General features: G+C 38.0%; 1 protein-coding gene across 21 annotated transcripts in view; it reads right to left on the bottom strand.

Annotated features, from left to right (window-relative positions):
• The window catches only part of NEB (nebulin), a 232,784-nt gene that overhangs the window by 182,093 nt on the left and 34,807 nt on the right, over positions 1 to 15,884 (bottom strand). For 20 of the 21 annotated variants that reach the window (XM_077153803.1, XM_077153820.1, XM_077153819.1 and 17 more), the window contains exons 26-43: positions 15,726 to 15,833; positions 15,530 to 15,643; positions 14,193 to 14,294; positions 13,993 to 14,100; positions 13,799 to 13,903; positions 12,704 to 12,802; positions 11,005 to 11,109; positions 10,335 to 10,442; positions 10,139 to 10,252; positions 8,836 to 8,937; positions 8,637 to 8,744; positions 8,443 to 8,547; positions 7,259 to 7,357; positions 5,571 to 5,675; positions 4,913 to 5,020; positions 4,717 to 4,830; positions 2,059 to 2,256; positions 460 to 567 (exon numbers count right to left, since the gene is read on the bottom strand). In XM_077153803.1, coding sequence (XP_077009918.1) covers positions 460 to 567; positions 2,059 to 2,256; positions 4,717 to 4,830; positions 4,913 to 5,020; positions 5,571 to 5,675; positions 7,259 to 7,357; positions 8,443 to 8,547; positions 8,637 to 8,744; positions 8,836 to 8,937; positions 10,139 to 10,252; positions 10,335 to 10,442; positions 11,005 to 11,109; positions 12,704 to 12,802; positions 13,799 to 13,903; positions 13,993 to 14,100; positions 14,193 to 14,294; positions 15,530 to 15,643; positions 15,726 to 15,833 — 2,010 coding nt within the window. The remainder of the gene's footprint in view (positions 1 to 459; positions 568 to 2,058; positions 2,257 to 4,716; positions 4,831 to 4,912; positions 5,021 to 5,570; positions 5,676 to 7,258; positions 7,358 to 8,442; positions 8,548 to 8,636; positions 8,745 to 8,835; positions 8,938 to 10,138; positions 10,253 to 10,334; positions 10,443 to 11,004; positions 11,110 to 12,703; positions 12,803 to 13,798; positions 13,904 to 13,992; positions 14,101 to 14,192; positions 14,295 to 15,529; positions 15,644 to 15,725; positions 15,834 to 15,884) is intronic. The other variant, XM_077153822.1, reaches the window with a different exon arrangement.

A 15,884-nucleotide genomic window follows, 5' to 3' on the forward strand; every position in this document is an offset into this window, starting at 1 on the left:
TTATGCTAAGTGAAAGAAGCCCGTTAAAGAATTTTCTAGAAAAGGCAAAATGATAAAGACAGAAAGCAGATGAGTGTTTGCCTGGGCGCAGAAAGTTTTTGAGGACATCATCTGGGTGCTAGCTGTGTTCTAAAACTAGATAGTGGTGATAAGTGCACAACTGTATGAGTTTTTTTTTTTTTTTTTTAACTCAAACTGTGTACTTAAAGTAGATGAATTTTGTGGTATATAAATTATACTCAAGCTGTTAAAATATTTCTATCATGAATGGTTAACATAAATTATTTTGGTGATTTGAATGGGGATTCTGATCTATTTGGATAATTCATGTTTGTGGTAAGTTTTTTCTTTAGTAACAACTATTAGAATATGAAGCAGTAAAGGAGGCACTTTCCAGGGATCAGAGGGTCTAATAGGACACATCCACACATCTCCACATGACACACCCCTTGTCTTTACCTCATTAAGGATGTCTGAAGCACGCTTTGCCTTTTCCATTTCTAAGGACCCAAAAGGTACCCAGCCACAGCCTTTCATCCAGCTATTGTAGTCAGCTTTGTATTCAACCTAAAACACCAACAGAAAGACTATGGTTTATTGCTCAGTGTCATACGTATTAAGTAAAATCATTAACATTTTGCCCAGAATATGTTTTTGAGATTTCTGACCACATTCATTATCCTATACATTAAGATTATTTTAAACATTTTCTTGATGAGATTTTTTATAGTCCTTAGGTTTTCCCTTTTCTTTAAATTGGCATATATGCTATTTCATCCTTATTTCCAAATGAATGGAAGCATGTGGGATTCTAATTCAATTAGTAAAAGGCTAAGTTCAAAGCTGTATTTCAAATAATAAATGAAATTTCATTTATAATCAAATGTGAGATATTTGCTCATTAGAACTCTAAATACTATGTTTCCATTGTTAAATTAGGACTGAAGGTCACACTGAAGGTGATAATCTTGATCATTTTCTGAGTATGCAAGACTTGATAGTGATTACTTGTACTAAGTGTTTGCACATATTGACCTGCATGTGTAACGGCCAAGCCAGGGGTGTTTTAGCATTGGCTAATAATGAACTGTACAACAGTTGTCCAATGAATTTGCTTATGGGGGAGCAGTCTGTTTTTGGAAGTGGTGCTACTAAACAATGAGCAACTCTCATTTTCTGGCCATAGCGGGAACCTAAAATTTATACCCTTGATTCAAAATTCAAATTGCTGTTCCTTTCATGTAGGTCTTTTAGTTGGAGAACGATTGCTAGAACTGACCAAAAAAAAAAAGATCAAGATCAAGAAAGCTTTCTGTTCTTGTCCATGAGATGCAGACACTCTATTTGGGAGGAAGAAACAAGCATGGCAAAACTAAACAACAAATAAGGTAGTAATACATAAAATAGACTTGTTAAGATAAAGCTCAGAAAATTGGCCTACAGAAGTTTTGAACTACAAAAAGAAAAGAGAGGTATTCTAAAAATTGATGTTGTGAATTATATATTTTAGTTTCAGATGAGATATCAAGTTCTGTGAGAAATCATTGAGTCTGTTGAATATGATGTTATGATAATGATGATAAAAATAGTGCATGTATGAGAACTCACTAGAGCCAGGCACGACACTAAGTATTCTGCATGAATTTTTTTTTTTTTTTTTTTCGGTGCCTGGTCCGGGAATTGAACCCAGGTCTCTCGCATGGAAGGCGGATATTCTAACCACTGAACTACCTGTGTACGTCTCATATGCATTTTCTCCTCAAAAAATTCTTTTGTCTTATTCCATTTTTTCACAGGAGGAATCTAAGGCCCAGCAAGGTTGATAAGTTTCCCAAGGGGAAATCATGGAATACATGCTGGACCCAGATCCCTCTATCTCTGAAGGACATGCTCTTCTGCAAACACAAAGGTAATTTTTCCCTAGTACACACTTGCTACATTCAGGAGATAAAGTCAACTGACTCTTGACTCTGGGAAGTGTCAAAATCATCACTCAACTTCGAAACCATTTTCAGGTTCCTCCTTAAAAAGAGGGAGTAGAGAAAACCTGGTGCTTACATCACTCTGCAGTGCGTAAGCCTTCTTGGCAAGGTCCACGTTGACGCTGTCGGGTGGGTAGCGGTAGTCGTGTAAGACGTGCCTGTAGTCCACATCGCTGGCAATTGCCTGAGACTTCTTAGCTTGAGTGACTTGAAGCATATCTAGAGGTGCCGTGTAGATAGTCTTTGACTTTTCATAGTCTTTACGGTATTCACGCTGTGAATGGGAAATTACTATTTATTACCACAAATCTTCGATGGATTTCTAGAAAAGTCCAGAGACCTCTGATCAACAATAAACAGGAGTTAGAGAACAGATCCAAACATCTGAGTAGTTATGCCACATCTGAGTAGCTGTTGGTGTGTTCCACATCACTGACACTACCCTTCCCAACCCTTCCGAAAACCGTACAAGGACAGAACATCCCCAATCTCTTTTAGGTCAAAAAGCAACTATCAGAGAGTCACAGCAGACATGAAGAATGGGCCATAGCTTGTCTTGCAAGCCAGGGGTTATGTTTTTTTAAAGCATGGTTTCTCAAGTATCACTAATGGTTATTATTTCTAATTATTGTAATTTTGCCTTTGAAAAGTTTTCTGATAAAAAAAGCATGGCTTAATTAACAAAAATTATATGGTAATCATTTTATACTTCTCATTTTCTAAAAATGACTAGAGGTGAGGCTGTAGAATTAGCTTCTTGGCTTTCCTAGAGTCCTTTTTAAATGGCTAGTTACTGATCTTTCCATGTGATTATAACATTTTTGACAGTAGATAAGCCCTCTGAGGATCCCTGAGGATTTTAATTTAATTTTGGTGACAGTTTAAAAGAAGTTCAGATTGCAGTAGCTATAAGACTTCAAAGGAGAAAAGTTTATGAAACAAACATTCAAGTACCCTTTGTCCTAGTGTGCAGTGTTCTCTGGTTTTCTGGAATGGTTAGACAGGGTGCTAATTAGGCTAAAGTTCCAGCTTCATCAAGTGCACTCACAAACTACCTTATCAGAGAGAAAATATTTGACCCCCTGTCTTTAGGAATACTCTAAACCTATACTATAACCTCATGATCACATAAGCGACAAAGGCAGTGATCCCAGCCAGCAAGTGTAGATGTGTATTATAAATCTTCTATAATAATTTCTTTTGCAAAAGAGTGATCTTTTAGCTTTCTTAGGGAATGCACTTTTCCTTCTCACATTTTGTGGGTAGGCTTATTCACTGAATAAACTTATCACTTAATTGTCAAATCTAGACCCTGTTTTTTAAAAGTGTTTTTGTGTTGCACTTTGGTATGCAAGAATATCGGGGGAAAAAAAGACTGGTTTCATTAGAAACAAACTGATAAAGCAAGAACACAATGGCAGTTGGTATGGGGGTGTTTCTAACTAAATAGTTTTGACCCTTTTGTTCATTTTCATACCAAATCATACATACCAGTGCCTACAAAATGTTGTCAAAGATCCAAATGGCCTTAGTTTTTTGTTTCGTTTTGTTTTTAAGTTTTACATGCTCTATATCTGAAGCTTAGCATTTAGCCTGGAGATTATATGAGAATGACTCACTGACTATTTCTTTTAGTCATCAGAATCAATTAACAAGTGTTATTGAACACTTGTTTGTGCTTAGAACCCTAGGGTGTTATTTGATAGGATAAAAAATAAAAGACACATATGCTGCCCACCTTCTTGATGAGCCTTTGAGAGTTGAGAAGGGATAGGCAACTAGTGAATAATCCAGTATTAGGTATGTGAGCACTATATACTGGCATAATCAAGTGTGAGGTTATTAAAGAAAAATTACTGAATAGGGTAAAAGGCTGACTACTAAACTGCAAAATAAGTTAAAGAAGGTACTCATAGATCATTAAAGGAACACATGGTTAAAAATTAAAGTAAATTACACAAACATCTTTCATCATGAAAAATGATTATTTGCAAACTATGTCGAACATTCTTGCTACTCTTATGGGATTATGTAAACATTTTTAAAACATAAAATATGCTATAAATTGCAAAGCAGATGTTTGCCTATCTGTAGTAAGAATTTTAGCCTGAAGATGAGACCTAGCCAGGTCTTAGTGAAATCAGAGTCCTTGACATTGCAGGAAAAATGCATAACAGTATTCATTTTCCTAGACAGATGGTTCAAATCCTTTACAAGATTCTTAAAAGGGCCTTTAATTATGGAGTATTGTTCTTCGAACTAGGACATCTCTAATAATAAAGTCATTGGAGACTAAAGACACTTCCATTAAATTTTTTGCTTGTGACTCAATTTTCTTCCAAAGGAAAGACAGTTTTAAAAATAATATTTAAACGTTTCTTTCAGCGAGTAGAAAATGCAGCATTTAGCTGGAATATTATATGAGAATCACATATTACTATCCAGTGATGTTTTTTCAAAGGTTTCCAAAACTAAGATTCTCATTCCTTAAATGTTAATACACATTTTTAAAGTAAAATTGCCATCAAGTACAATTCAGAAATTTCTCTCCTGAAATTGAGAGGTATAGCGATCCAGGAAATAATTTCTACTTTCAAAGTTGTCTCCAAAAGTTTCCTATTGTGAACCTGAGAGGGAGAGAGCCATGGATATGACATCCGTGTACATGTACTACCTTGGTCATGCTAACAGGGACACCGCCTACAAAGCAAGACAGATGCACTAAGACACTCACGTCACTCTGGTTCTTGGCCGTCTTCAAGGAGTGCAGCATCTTGGGGTCGTCTTCAATGCTGAGGGCTCCGATCATCTTCCCTCTGCTCTTCTCATAGTCTTTCTTGTACAGCACCTGCAGGGACAGCCCACGTGCCAGACCCCGCGCGAGGGCAACGGCCCCGCGGCCCCGCCCCCGGGCCCCTGGCCACACTCACGTCGCTGGCGTTTCTGCTGTTGGCCTTGGCCGCCAGCAGGGGGATGGCGTCCACTTTAATGTCAAACTTCTTAGCTTTGCTCTTCTCCCAGTCGTGCTTATAGACATTCTGGAGAGGAAGATTTCAGCAAATAAGTTGCAAGAACAACATCTATTATGGATTAACGGAATAAAGATTTTTGAAAGAGAACTTTTGCATATGTGGAATTATTTCACACGCAAATACTATATTTATAAAATAGATAAACCCATAGTTACTTTTCCATCATCCAGCTTCTCCTCTACCATGAAATAAGCATACTGTGCTCTTCCTAGTGTTCTGTGAACTTTCTTAAGATCCTGCCATCCTGATGGATAAAGGATAAGCTAAGAGAACAAACACCTGGAGAAGGCAGGCTATTTACATAGGAGATGTCTTGTGAAATACAGGGATTATTAAAGCAATAATGGAGAGACAGTATTAGACAATCCAAAGACTGTGGAAGATGATATCAAATCAATGAATGAGTTCATTCAGCCTTAAGAAGACCACTCATACTCTGGTAACGATCTAAGTGGTTATTTATTTGGATAACTCCTAATCTAGTCTTTTTAGTGACCTATAATGTTGCCTCTTTTCAAGGACACACAGCATGGGCTTCTGTGACTTTGGTACTTACGTCACTCAGGTTATAGGCATTGACTCTGTGTTGGATAAACTGTGGAGCATCTGCTGGTACGTTGCACTTGAACTTCTCACTTTCATGTTTTGCTTTGTAATTCAGCTGAAAAACAGGAGAGGATATCAACATGGTTCATCGTAGAAACTTTCTTGAATATAGATTGAGCAGGATATATAGCTAGATCATTAATACGCTTTTTGAAAAATGGCCCAGTACCACACAGTGCCTGGGCTCACTCCCTCCGGCAGGAGCTATGGAATGACCATGATTTGAGCTTCCATTTTGTCAATACCGTCACGGTGTAAGTGTGGAAGCCCCGTGACCTGATAGACAGTCCTAGGCTGTATTTGAGGACGTGACAACCAGATACCCATGAAACTCTGGAAATAAAGAACTAACAAACAATAGCAATTCTAAATAAATCACTAGCAAGGTTAAAAAGATATATAATTGCTCAGTAAATAAAAAAATTCTAAATAGAGGACTTTAATTTATAAAATTGTAAAAGGTGAAGTAGGCTGGAAGGAAGAGAATATAAAGACAGAATGGGGCTGCTGACTTTTGGATCTAAGAGAAAAACCCACAAGATTGAGAAATATTGTGATATAAGCACTCCAAGACAGAGCCCATGGTTTACTTAGGCTAAGAACAAGAACATATGATGAATGGGCACCATGTACAGTATGGTATTCCTCTCCTTTGAGCAGCTCGGTTCAGCTGGGTTAGTATCATTTATGTTTAGCTGTTCTTTCCTGGTGCACAGAATATTACCATGCTAGGAAAAGTTGCATGTAAACCAATGGGACTTCTGGGTTACACTGATACAATCCTATATAACGACATATATGCTATTTCATGTCACCAAAGCATGCTTTATGGGAGGACAAACTGCATATTTTACTTTCCTACATTGAAGGGTGTCACTCTTCAGGACTTAGCTGTGTGGGACCTTCCAACATAGAGTGTGGTCCACCAGCCAGTAGTACTGGCATCTCCTGGGAGGTTATTAGGAAGCCAGAATACTGGGTCCCACCCTAGATATGCTGAATTAGATTCTGCATTTTAACAGAGATCCCATGAGATCTTCATGCTCATGAATATTTGAGAAGCACTGCTACACTCCTCTGACTGGTATGGCTGGACCTCATATGTCTTGCACCTTTTTGGCCCTCCAATCTAAAGTACCCATTCAGTGACTCTCTCACACATCATCCTATTTGATTCTCCATAATCATCCTATATTAGTTTTCTTATCATTGCCTGATATTTTTCTTATTTCTCTGTATCCTTTGCTTAAAGCCGTTGTTAGAAAACCAAGAATGACAAACACGTTCCTTTTCACCTACCCAAATGAATGTTTATTGAAGTTGGCGTGAAGTTTTAGTAGTATTATTTTTGGTGACAGATCTTAATAAGTCAAGTAGTAACTAATAATGAGTGACTAATTGCCAGGTGCTAATACAAATCACTGACTTTGAAGAAATATCACTTACTTTTGTTATCTAACCCCATTTTCTTGAGGCTACATTCAATCTAACAGCTTCATTTGTATTATGTTTAAAAGCTATTAAAAATGTTATTGAGATGGTAGATGAATTCATGAAGAGTTGAGCATTTAAATGCTTACATTTTATAGAAGCAAACCATTCCGGGCTAGCCACCTTTGCATAAAACAAAGAACTTACATCACTAAGTTGTTTTGTATTGAGTTGAGCTTGCAACAGTACAGGAGAGTCAGTGACAGCTGTGAATTTGGTCTTATCTGGATGAACTTTGTAGGTATGCTAGAAAAGAAGATGTTTCTTAACACTTTTATATTTTCGTTAATGTACACACAAATGTTTAAAAAAGCTCCCAGCCAAATTCAGTTTGATTCGCAATGAAAATTTGATTCATAAATTCTCACTTCCCCATGACCAATTCCCCCCTTTCCTGAACATACCCCGAACCTGTGTCTCTACTGCCATTTTCCAATCAGATTAAGTCCTACTGTGGCTCTGCACTGCACTAATATTTCATCTAAACTCTACCTTAGCCTACAGGCCCTACATGATCCACTTTCTCCTTTACCTTCTAAGCTTCACCTCCTACTACTCTCCTCCTCCCCAGCATGATCCAGCTGCCTCATCCTTTCAATTTCTTGACTGCACCAAGCTTGTTCCTTACTTGGGTTGTGCTTTCTGTAGCTATTCCTTGACTGGCATGACTGGGTTATTCCTGCCTTAGACCTTCCTTGATTCCCCATCTAAAGTACTTGTCAACTCACTCTTTTTCATGTTATCATCTTTTAATTCCCCAATGTCATCCTATCATTGCATGATATCCTTGCTTTTGCTCGCCCTTGCTGCACTCTCTCTCATAAAATCGTGCATTCCAAGACAGGTAACCATTACCTTGCTTGTTCCTTGTTGTTTTCCAGCACCAAGGACAGCGCTTGGCCCATACTAGACCCTCAGTATAATTTTTTTTGTTGTTTTAGATGATTCTTTTTTTTTTTTTTTTAACATGGGCAGGCACCGGGAATCGAACCTGGGTCTCCAGCATGGAAGGTGATAACTCTGCCTGCTAAGCCACCGTGGCCCACCCCTCAGTATAAATTTATTGAAGGAGGATCTATCTCTTACAAAGCTCCATGCCCTCTCTTTCCCCGGTAATCCATGGTTATGTAAACAAATTGAAATATGTTTCAACTCCAGAGTTATTCTGACACAATTAATCTCTTGAGTTCCGGAACTCTACCGCAAGAAGCAAAATGTAAAATGTGATAACTCTTCCTAAGCACTAAATGTTAACATTAAAACTCCTGCTAAACCTCTAGATGTCACAAGAATCCCAAACCCATTTCTAGAATTCAGGTCAGCTGACTTACATCTTTGCACTTGTCTAGCTTCTTGATTGCTTCATATTCTTGTGTTATTGTCTGAGGGAAGTAGCATTTCCCTTTATCTTCTTCATACTCTGCTTTGTAACTTTTCTATAATGAGAAGAAACAGAAATAGATCACCACTGCCAATTCTGCCAACAATGTCACTGGAAGGCATGAACAATCGTCTCCAAACTTACGTCACTGTTTTGAGCTGCAACTCTCATGCAGTGTGTTTGATACGGGTCTTCAAAGCTTCCTACGTAATGTCCCAAAATATTCCTTACATATGAGTCTTTATATTTAGCCTGAAAAAGAAAACACATGTAACTCAGTTTGACAGTTATACATCAACCTAAAATAACCAAAGACCCCAAGAGAAATGATGGCCATTCAAACCTCGCTGAAGTTCTTCAGCAGAGTATCAAGTTGATATTTCGGGGTCTCACAGTAATTCATGCTCTTTGCCTTTGTCTTCTCATAGTTTTCCCTGTATAATCTCTGTCAAAGGAAAAAGAAAATAAAAGAAGTAAAACACAAATGCATCTCATGAAACAAAGACTATTCATGTGATTCCTATACTTTTCCTGACTGGATACGTTTTATATTTCTTCAGCATTTCCCACAAAATGAAAAACAGAATGAATATTGTAAGGGCTCATGTCTTCTACAATCTAGTCTGCTAATAATGCTAAAAATGTTTGTTTCTTGTCCTAACATTTCTCAGACTGAATAAATTACAGCATACTAATGCTGCTGTCTAAATAAGTCTTTGTCTTAATATAATTGTTTCCATTTGGACATACTTGAAGGAATGTGATTTTTTTTTCATGGTTACTACAAACAACGCAGGAGGTACAAGGTAGAAGGATGATATTTAGGCACAGTCCTAAAAAAGTACTCAGTTCAGCACTTGATGAACACACATTTTACAACTACCCTGGAGGTGGCTTTTGCTATTAACACCTATCCTTAATGTGTAGCAGTAATAGATAAAAAAGATCATATTCTGTTTTCCTGCAGGTATCATGCAGTCCTTCACACTCTCTTTTCATTTTCCCATACAGAAATTCAAAATCTATGCAAAGACAGAAATATTTATAAATTATTTCATGTGATAGGAAGTATTTTGTTTTGTTCTTTTTCTTTGACTTAGAAAAGGTATTTTTGCTAAGCATTTAGTTTCTTTGTTATTAATATTTAAGGCCTTTAAAGTGCTATCAATATTTTCTAAAATTCTTGAAATTAATTCTAAGCTTTTGAGCTGAAGCTTGACCTATATTTTCCTACTTCTTAGCCTAATTTTCTCACCTCCTGCCTTATATCTATCTGTATATACTTTTGCAAAATTCTTAGAGAATTAAATACATAATGGAAATATACATACATTTATAAATACCGAGATATAGAATCCATTTCTAAGAAAAACAATATAGAAAATAATATAGTGAGTACAATTTTTCTTTACTAAAACAGAGGGTATTGATCAGATTAAGGACAAATTTCCAATAGTCACTGGGGTCTTGAAGTATAGAGACCTAAATAAGATAAGGAAATTAATCTTTCTTAACCACCAATGCATTCATGCTTGATGCGTCACCCACACTTTGAGAGGTCAGTTAGACTCACACTCCTTCAGGGGTGTATTAAACAGCAGGTGCAGCCACATCTGGATACAAGACAGATGCACTAAGACACTCACGTCACTCTGGTTCTTGGCCGTCTTCAAGGAGTGCAGCATCTTGGGGTCGTCTTCAATGCTGAGGGCTCCGATCATCTTCCCTCTGCTCTTCTCATAGTCTTTCTTGTACAGCACCTGCAGGGACAGCCCACGTGCCAGACCCCGCGCGAGGGCAACGGCCCCGCGGCCCCGCCCCCGGGCCCCTGGCCACACTCACGTCGCTGGCGTTTCTGCTGTTGGCCTTGGCCGCCAGCAGGGGGATGGCGTCCACTTTAATGTCAAACTTCTTAGCTTTGCTCTTCTCCCAGTCGTGCTTATAGACATTCTGGAGAGGAAGATTTCAGCAAATAAGTTGCAAGAACAACATCTATTATGGATTAACGGAATAAAGATTTTTGAAAGAGAACTTTTGCATATGGGGAATCATCTCCCCTGCAAATACTAGATTCACCAAGGGGAAAATTAACTATGGGTTTATCTATCATCCAGCTTCTCATCTACCATGAAATAAGCATACTGTGCTCTTTCTAATGTTCTGGAAACTTTCTAAAGATCCTGCCATCCTGATGCAAGAAGGGTACGCTAAGAGAACAACCAACTAGAGAAGGCAGATTGGGTCATTTACATAGGAGATAGCTTGTAAAATCTAAGAATTATCAAGGAATAATTGAGAGAAGTTACCTGACCATCCCAAAGGCTGTGGAAGGTGACATATGAAAACTAAGTAAGAATGGGTTCACTTGGACCATAAAAGTGCCACTATACCCTGGTCACAATCTTAAGTGATTTTTTATTTGGACAAATCCCAATCCAGTCTTTTTTAGTGACCTATAATGTTGCCTCTTTTCAAGGACACACAGCATAGCTTCTATGGCTTTGGTACTTACGTCACTCAGGTTATAGGCATTGACTCTGTGTTGGATAAACTGTGGAGCATCCACTGGTACATTGCACTTGAACTTCTCACTTTCATGTTTTGCTTTGTAATTCATCTGAAAAACAGGAGAAGATAACCAGATGGTTCATGATTAAAACCTCCTTGAAGTGTTGAAGAAAATATATAGCTAGGTCACTAATAAGCTTTTTGAAAAAATGGCCCAAAGAGATACTCAATCCAATCGAGGTATCACACAGTGCCTGGGCTCACTCCCTCTTTCAGGAGCTATGGAATGACCACGCATTGAGCTGCCATTGTGTCAATACTGTCTTAGTAAATGTGAAATCCAGTGTCTGACCACAGTTCTAGGCAGTACTTTGCAGGTGTGGCGACATAATACACACAAAACTCTGTAATCAAAGAACTAATGAGCAAAAGTTATTCTAAATAAATCACTAGTAAGATTAAAAATATATATAATTGCTTATTGAATAAAAACCCCAAGTAGAGAACTTTATCTAAAACCTTCAAAAGGTGAAGTGGGCTGGAATGAAAGGAATGTAAGAAAGGAGTGGGGCTGCTGATTTTGGTTCTAAGAGCAAAATCCACAAGATTGAGGAGAGCTGTGCAGTAACTACCACCAAAACAGAACCCATGGTTTACTCAGACCAAGAAAAAGATCCTGTGCTCAACAGATACATACAATATGGTATTCCTATGCATCTGGCTGAGCTCAGCAGGGTCAGTATCATTTGTGGTTAGCTGTTCTTTCTCGGTGCACAAAATATTAACATGATAGGAAGTGTTGCATATGAACCAATGGGACTTCTGGGTAATATTGAAACAATCCCTGATTACAGTTGCATGTGTGCTAATTTGTGTCACTAGAGCATGCTTAATTGGTGGGCAAACTGTTTATATCACTTTCCTATCCTGAGAAGGGTGTGTCACTCTTCAGGATTTTCCTGTGTGGGCTCATTCCTATTCAAGCTGTGGTCTTCCAACCAGCCATGTCAGCATCTCCTGGGAGGTTATTAGAAAGCCAGAACACTGGGTCCCACCCCAGATACACCAGTTTAGATTCTGCATTTTAACAGGGATCCCTTGAGATCTGCATGCACATGAACATCTGAGAACTGCTGCTGCTCTCCTCCTACTGGCATGGCTGGACCACATACTCCTTGCACCTCTTTGGCCCTCCAGTCTAAAATGCCCATTCAGTCACTCTCTCTCACCTCATCCTACTTGATTCTCCATCATCATCCCATATTAGTTTTTACCATTGCCTTATAGCTTTCTTGTTTCTCTTCTTCCTTTGTTTAAAGACTTTGCTATTAAACCCAAGATTTACAAATGCTTTCCTTGTTAGCTATCCAAGTAGATGTTTTGTTGTTGTTGTTTATTGAAATCTGCATGAAGTTTTAGTGAGCGTTATTTCTGATAACAGATATTAATAAGTAAGGTGGTCATTAAATCACTTAAAAATAAGTAATTAATGAAGTAATATAGCTACTTACATTATCTTATCCCATTTACATGAAGCTATGATTCAATCTAACAGCTTCAATGGCACATTATCGAAGAAATATTGAAAAAGAATATTATCAGACCATAGATGAATGCTTGAAGAGTTGAGCATTTAAATGCTTACATTTTATAGAAGCAAACCATTCCAGGTTAGCCACCTTTGCATAAAACAAAGAACTTACATCACTAAGTTGTTTTGTATTGAGTTGAGCTTGTAACAGTACAGGAGAGTCTGTGACGGCCGTGAATTTGGTCTTATCTGGATGAACTTTGTAGGTATGCTAGAAAAGAAGATGTTTCTTAACACATGTTCATATTTTTGTTCACATACACACCAATGCTCATAAAAGCTTCCAGTCAAATACAGAGTTTATTTTGTTCCTGAAAATTTACTTAATAAATTCTCAATCCTTACCCACAACCTACTCCCCCCTTTCCTGAAGATATCCCTGAACTGGTGTCCCTACTGCCATGCTCCAACCAGATTAATCTTTCCTCAGATAAAAGCCCTACTGTGGCTCTGCACTGCACTAATATTTCATCTAAAGTATACCTTGACTTACAGGTCCTACATGATCCATTTCCTCCTTTACCTTCAATATTTTGCCTCCTACTACTCTCCTCCTCCCTAGCACGATTCAGCTGCCTCATCCTTTCAATTTCTTGACTATACCAGGCTTGTTCCTTACTTGGGTTGTGCCTTCTGCAGCTTTTCACCTGACTGGCATGGCTAGACTATTCCTGCCTTAGACCTTTCTTGATTTCCCCATCTAAAGTACCTGTCAACTCACTCTCTTTCACATCACATTTTAATTCTGTATCACCACTTTATCATTTCCTGGTACCTTTCTTGCTTTTGTTCTCCTTCTGTGTACTGTGTGTGTCTCTCTCTCACTAAATCGTGCACTCCAGGACAGGTAACCGTATCTGCCTTGTTCCTTGCTGTTTCCCAGCACATGCTAGACTCTCAGTATATAATTAATGAATGAAGAACATCTATCTCTTAAAAACCTCCATGCCCACCCTTTCCCCTGTAATCCATGATTTTATAAACTAATAGAAATACATTTTTACTTCCAAATTTATTCTGAAACAAATAGCCTTCTTTGGAATAATTGTGGAGTTCCTTAACTCTACTTTAAAAAAGAAAAAGAAAAAACCATGTAAAATTAATAACACCTGCTAATCACTGAATGTTAACATTAAAACTCCTACTAAACCACTAGATGGCCCAAGAATCCCAAACCCATTTCTAGAATTCAGGTCAGCTGACTTACATCTTTGCACTTGTCTAGCTTCTTGATTGCTTCATATTCTTGTGTTATTGTCTGAGGGAAGTAGCATTTCCCTTTATCTTCCTCATATTCTGCTTTGTAACTTTTCTATAATGAGAAGGAAGAAAAACAGATCACCACTGTCAATTCTGCCAACAATGTCACTGGGTGGCATGAGCAATTGTCTCCAAACTTACGTCACTGTTTTGAGCTGCAATTTTCATGCAGTGTGTGTGATACGGGTCTTCAAAGCTGCCTACATAATGTCCCAAAATATTCTTTACATATGAGTCTTTATATTTAGCCTGAAAAAGAAAATACATGTAACTCAGTTTGACAGTTACACGTCAACCCATAATTAACCTCAGAACCCAGGATAGATGATGGCCATTCAAACCTCGCTGAAGTTCTTCAGCAGAGTATCAAGTTGATATTTCGGGGTCTCACAGTAATTCACACTCTTTGCCTTTGTCTTCTCATAGTTTTCCTTGTATAATCTCTGTCAAAGGAAAAACAAAATTAAAGAAATGAGTACAAGAGAAATATATCTCAATGGGATAAAAAAAACTATTCATGTGATTCCTGTGCTTTATCCATAGGGGCACATTTTTCATTTATTCAGCAATGCCCAAGAAATTGAAAATCAGAGTGAGTATCGTAAGGGCTCCTGTCTTCTACAATCTAGTCTGCTAATAATGGTAAAAATGCTTATGGTACTTGTCCTAACATTTCTCAGACTGAATAAGTTATAGCATACTAATGTTGCTGTCACAACGAATTTTTGTCTTAAAAGTAATTGTTTCCATTTGGACATGTTTGAAGGCAAGTGATTTTTTAAAAATGGTCACTGTGAAATGCTGTATGAGGTATAAGGTAGACCTAAAATACTTAGGCATCATCCTAGAAAAGTATTTAGTTCAGCCCCTTGATGAAAACACAATTTTCAACATCCCTGGAAGGTGGCTTTGGCTATGAACATGTATTTTTTAATTAGTAGCAACTGAAAAAAAGAGATGAATTACTCTGTTTTACTGCATTTATCACACATTTCTCTACATTCTTTTTATTTTCCTTTATTGAAGTTCAAAAATATATTCAAAGATATAATATTTGTAATGTATAGCATGATATAGTAGTTCCTTTTGTTGGTTTCTGCTGTATTTTAATTAGAGATGAAATTTTTATAAAAGTTTTATTTCCTTTTTGATAAGTATTTAAGGCCACTAAACTGCTATCAATATTTTATAATATTATCAAAATAAAAATCTTGGCTGTTGAGCTTATGCTTCACCTAAGTTTTCCTACATTGTTTTTCTCAGCTTAATTTTCTCACCTCTCCCTTTATCCGTCATAATCTTCAAATTAATTTAAATCAGTTCATTAAACACACATATGCAAATATACATATCTTTATACAATCAGAGATATTGAGATTGCTTCTAGGAAAAATAATTATAAAAAAATGATATCACAAACACATTTTTTTTCCTTAATAAAACAGAGGGTATCGAGTAGGTTAGGGCAAGTTCAAAATAGTCACTGGAGTTCCCAGGTGGTAGAGACCTAAATAAGATTGAGGTTAAGGAAGTTGGTCTTCCTCACCCACCGATGCGTACATGCTTGATGTGTCACCCACACTTTGAGAGGTCAGTTAGACTCACACTCCTTCAGGGGTGTATTAAACAACAGGTGCAGCCACATCTGGATACAAGACAGACGCACTAAGACACTCACGTCACTCTGGTTCTTGGCCGTCTTCAAGGAGTGCAGCATCTTGGGGTCGTCTTCAATGCTGAGGGCTCCGATCATCTTCCCTCTGCTCTTCTCATAGTCTTTCTTGTACAGCACCTGCAGGGACAGCCCACGTGCCAGACCCCGCGCGAGGGCAATGGCCCCGCGGCCCCGCCCCCGGGCCCCTGGCCACACTCACGTCGCTGGCGTTTCTGCTGTTGGCCTTGGCCGCCAGAAGGGGGATGGCGTCCACTTTAATGTCAAACTTCTTAGCTTTGCTCTTCTCCCAGTCGTGCTTATAGACATTCTGGAGAGGAAGATTTCAGCAAATAAGTTGCAAGAACAACATCTATTACAG

Source organism: Tamandua tetradactyla, chromosome 3 (genome assembly GCF_023851605.1).
Source record: "Tamandua tetradactyla isolate mTamTet1 chromosome 3, mTamTet1.pri, whole genome shotgun sequence".
In the NCBI taxonomy this organism is placed as follows: domain Eukaryota; kingdom Metazoa; phylum Chordata; class Mammalia; order Pilosa; family Myrmecophagidae; genus Tamandua; species Tamandua tetradactyla.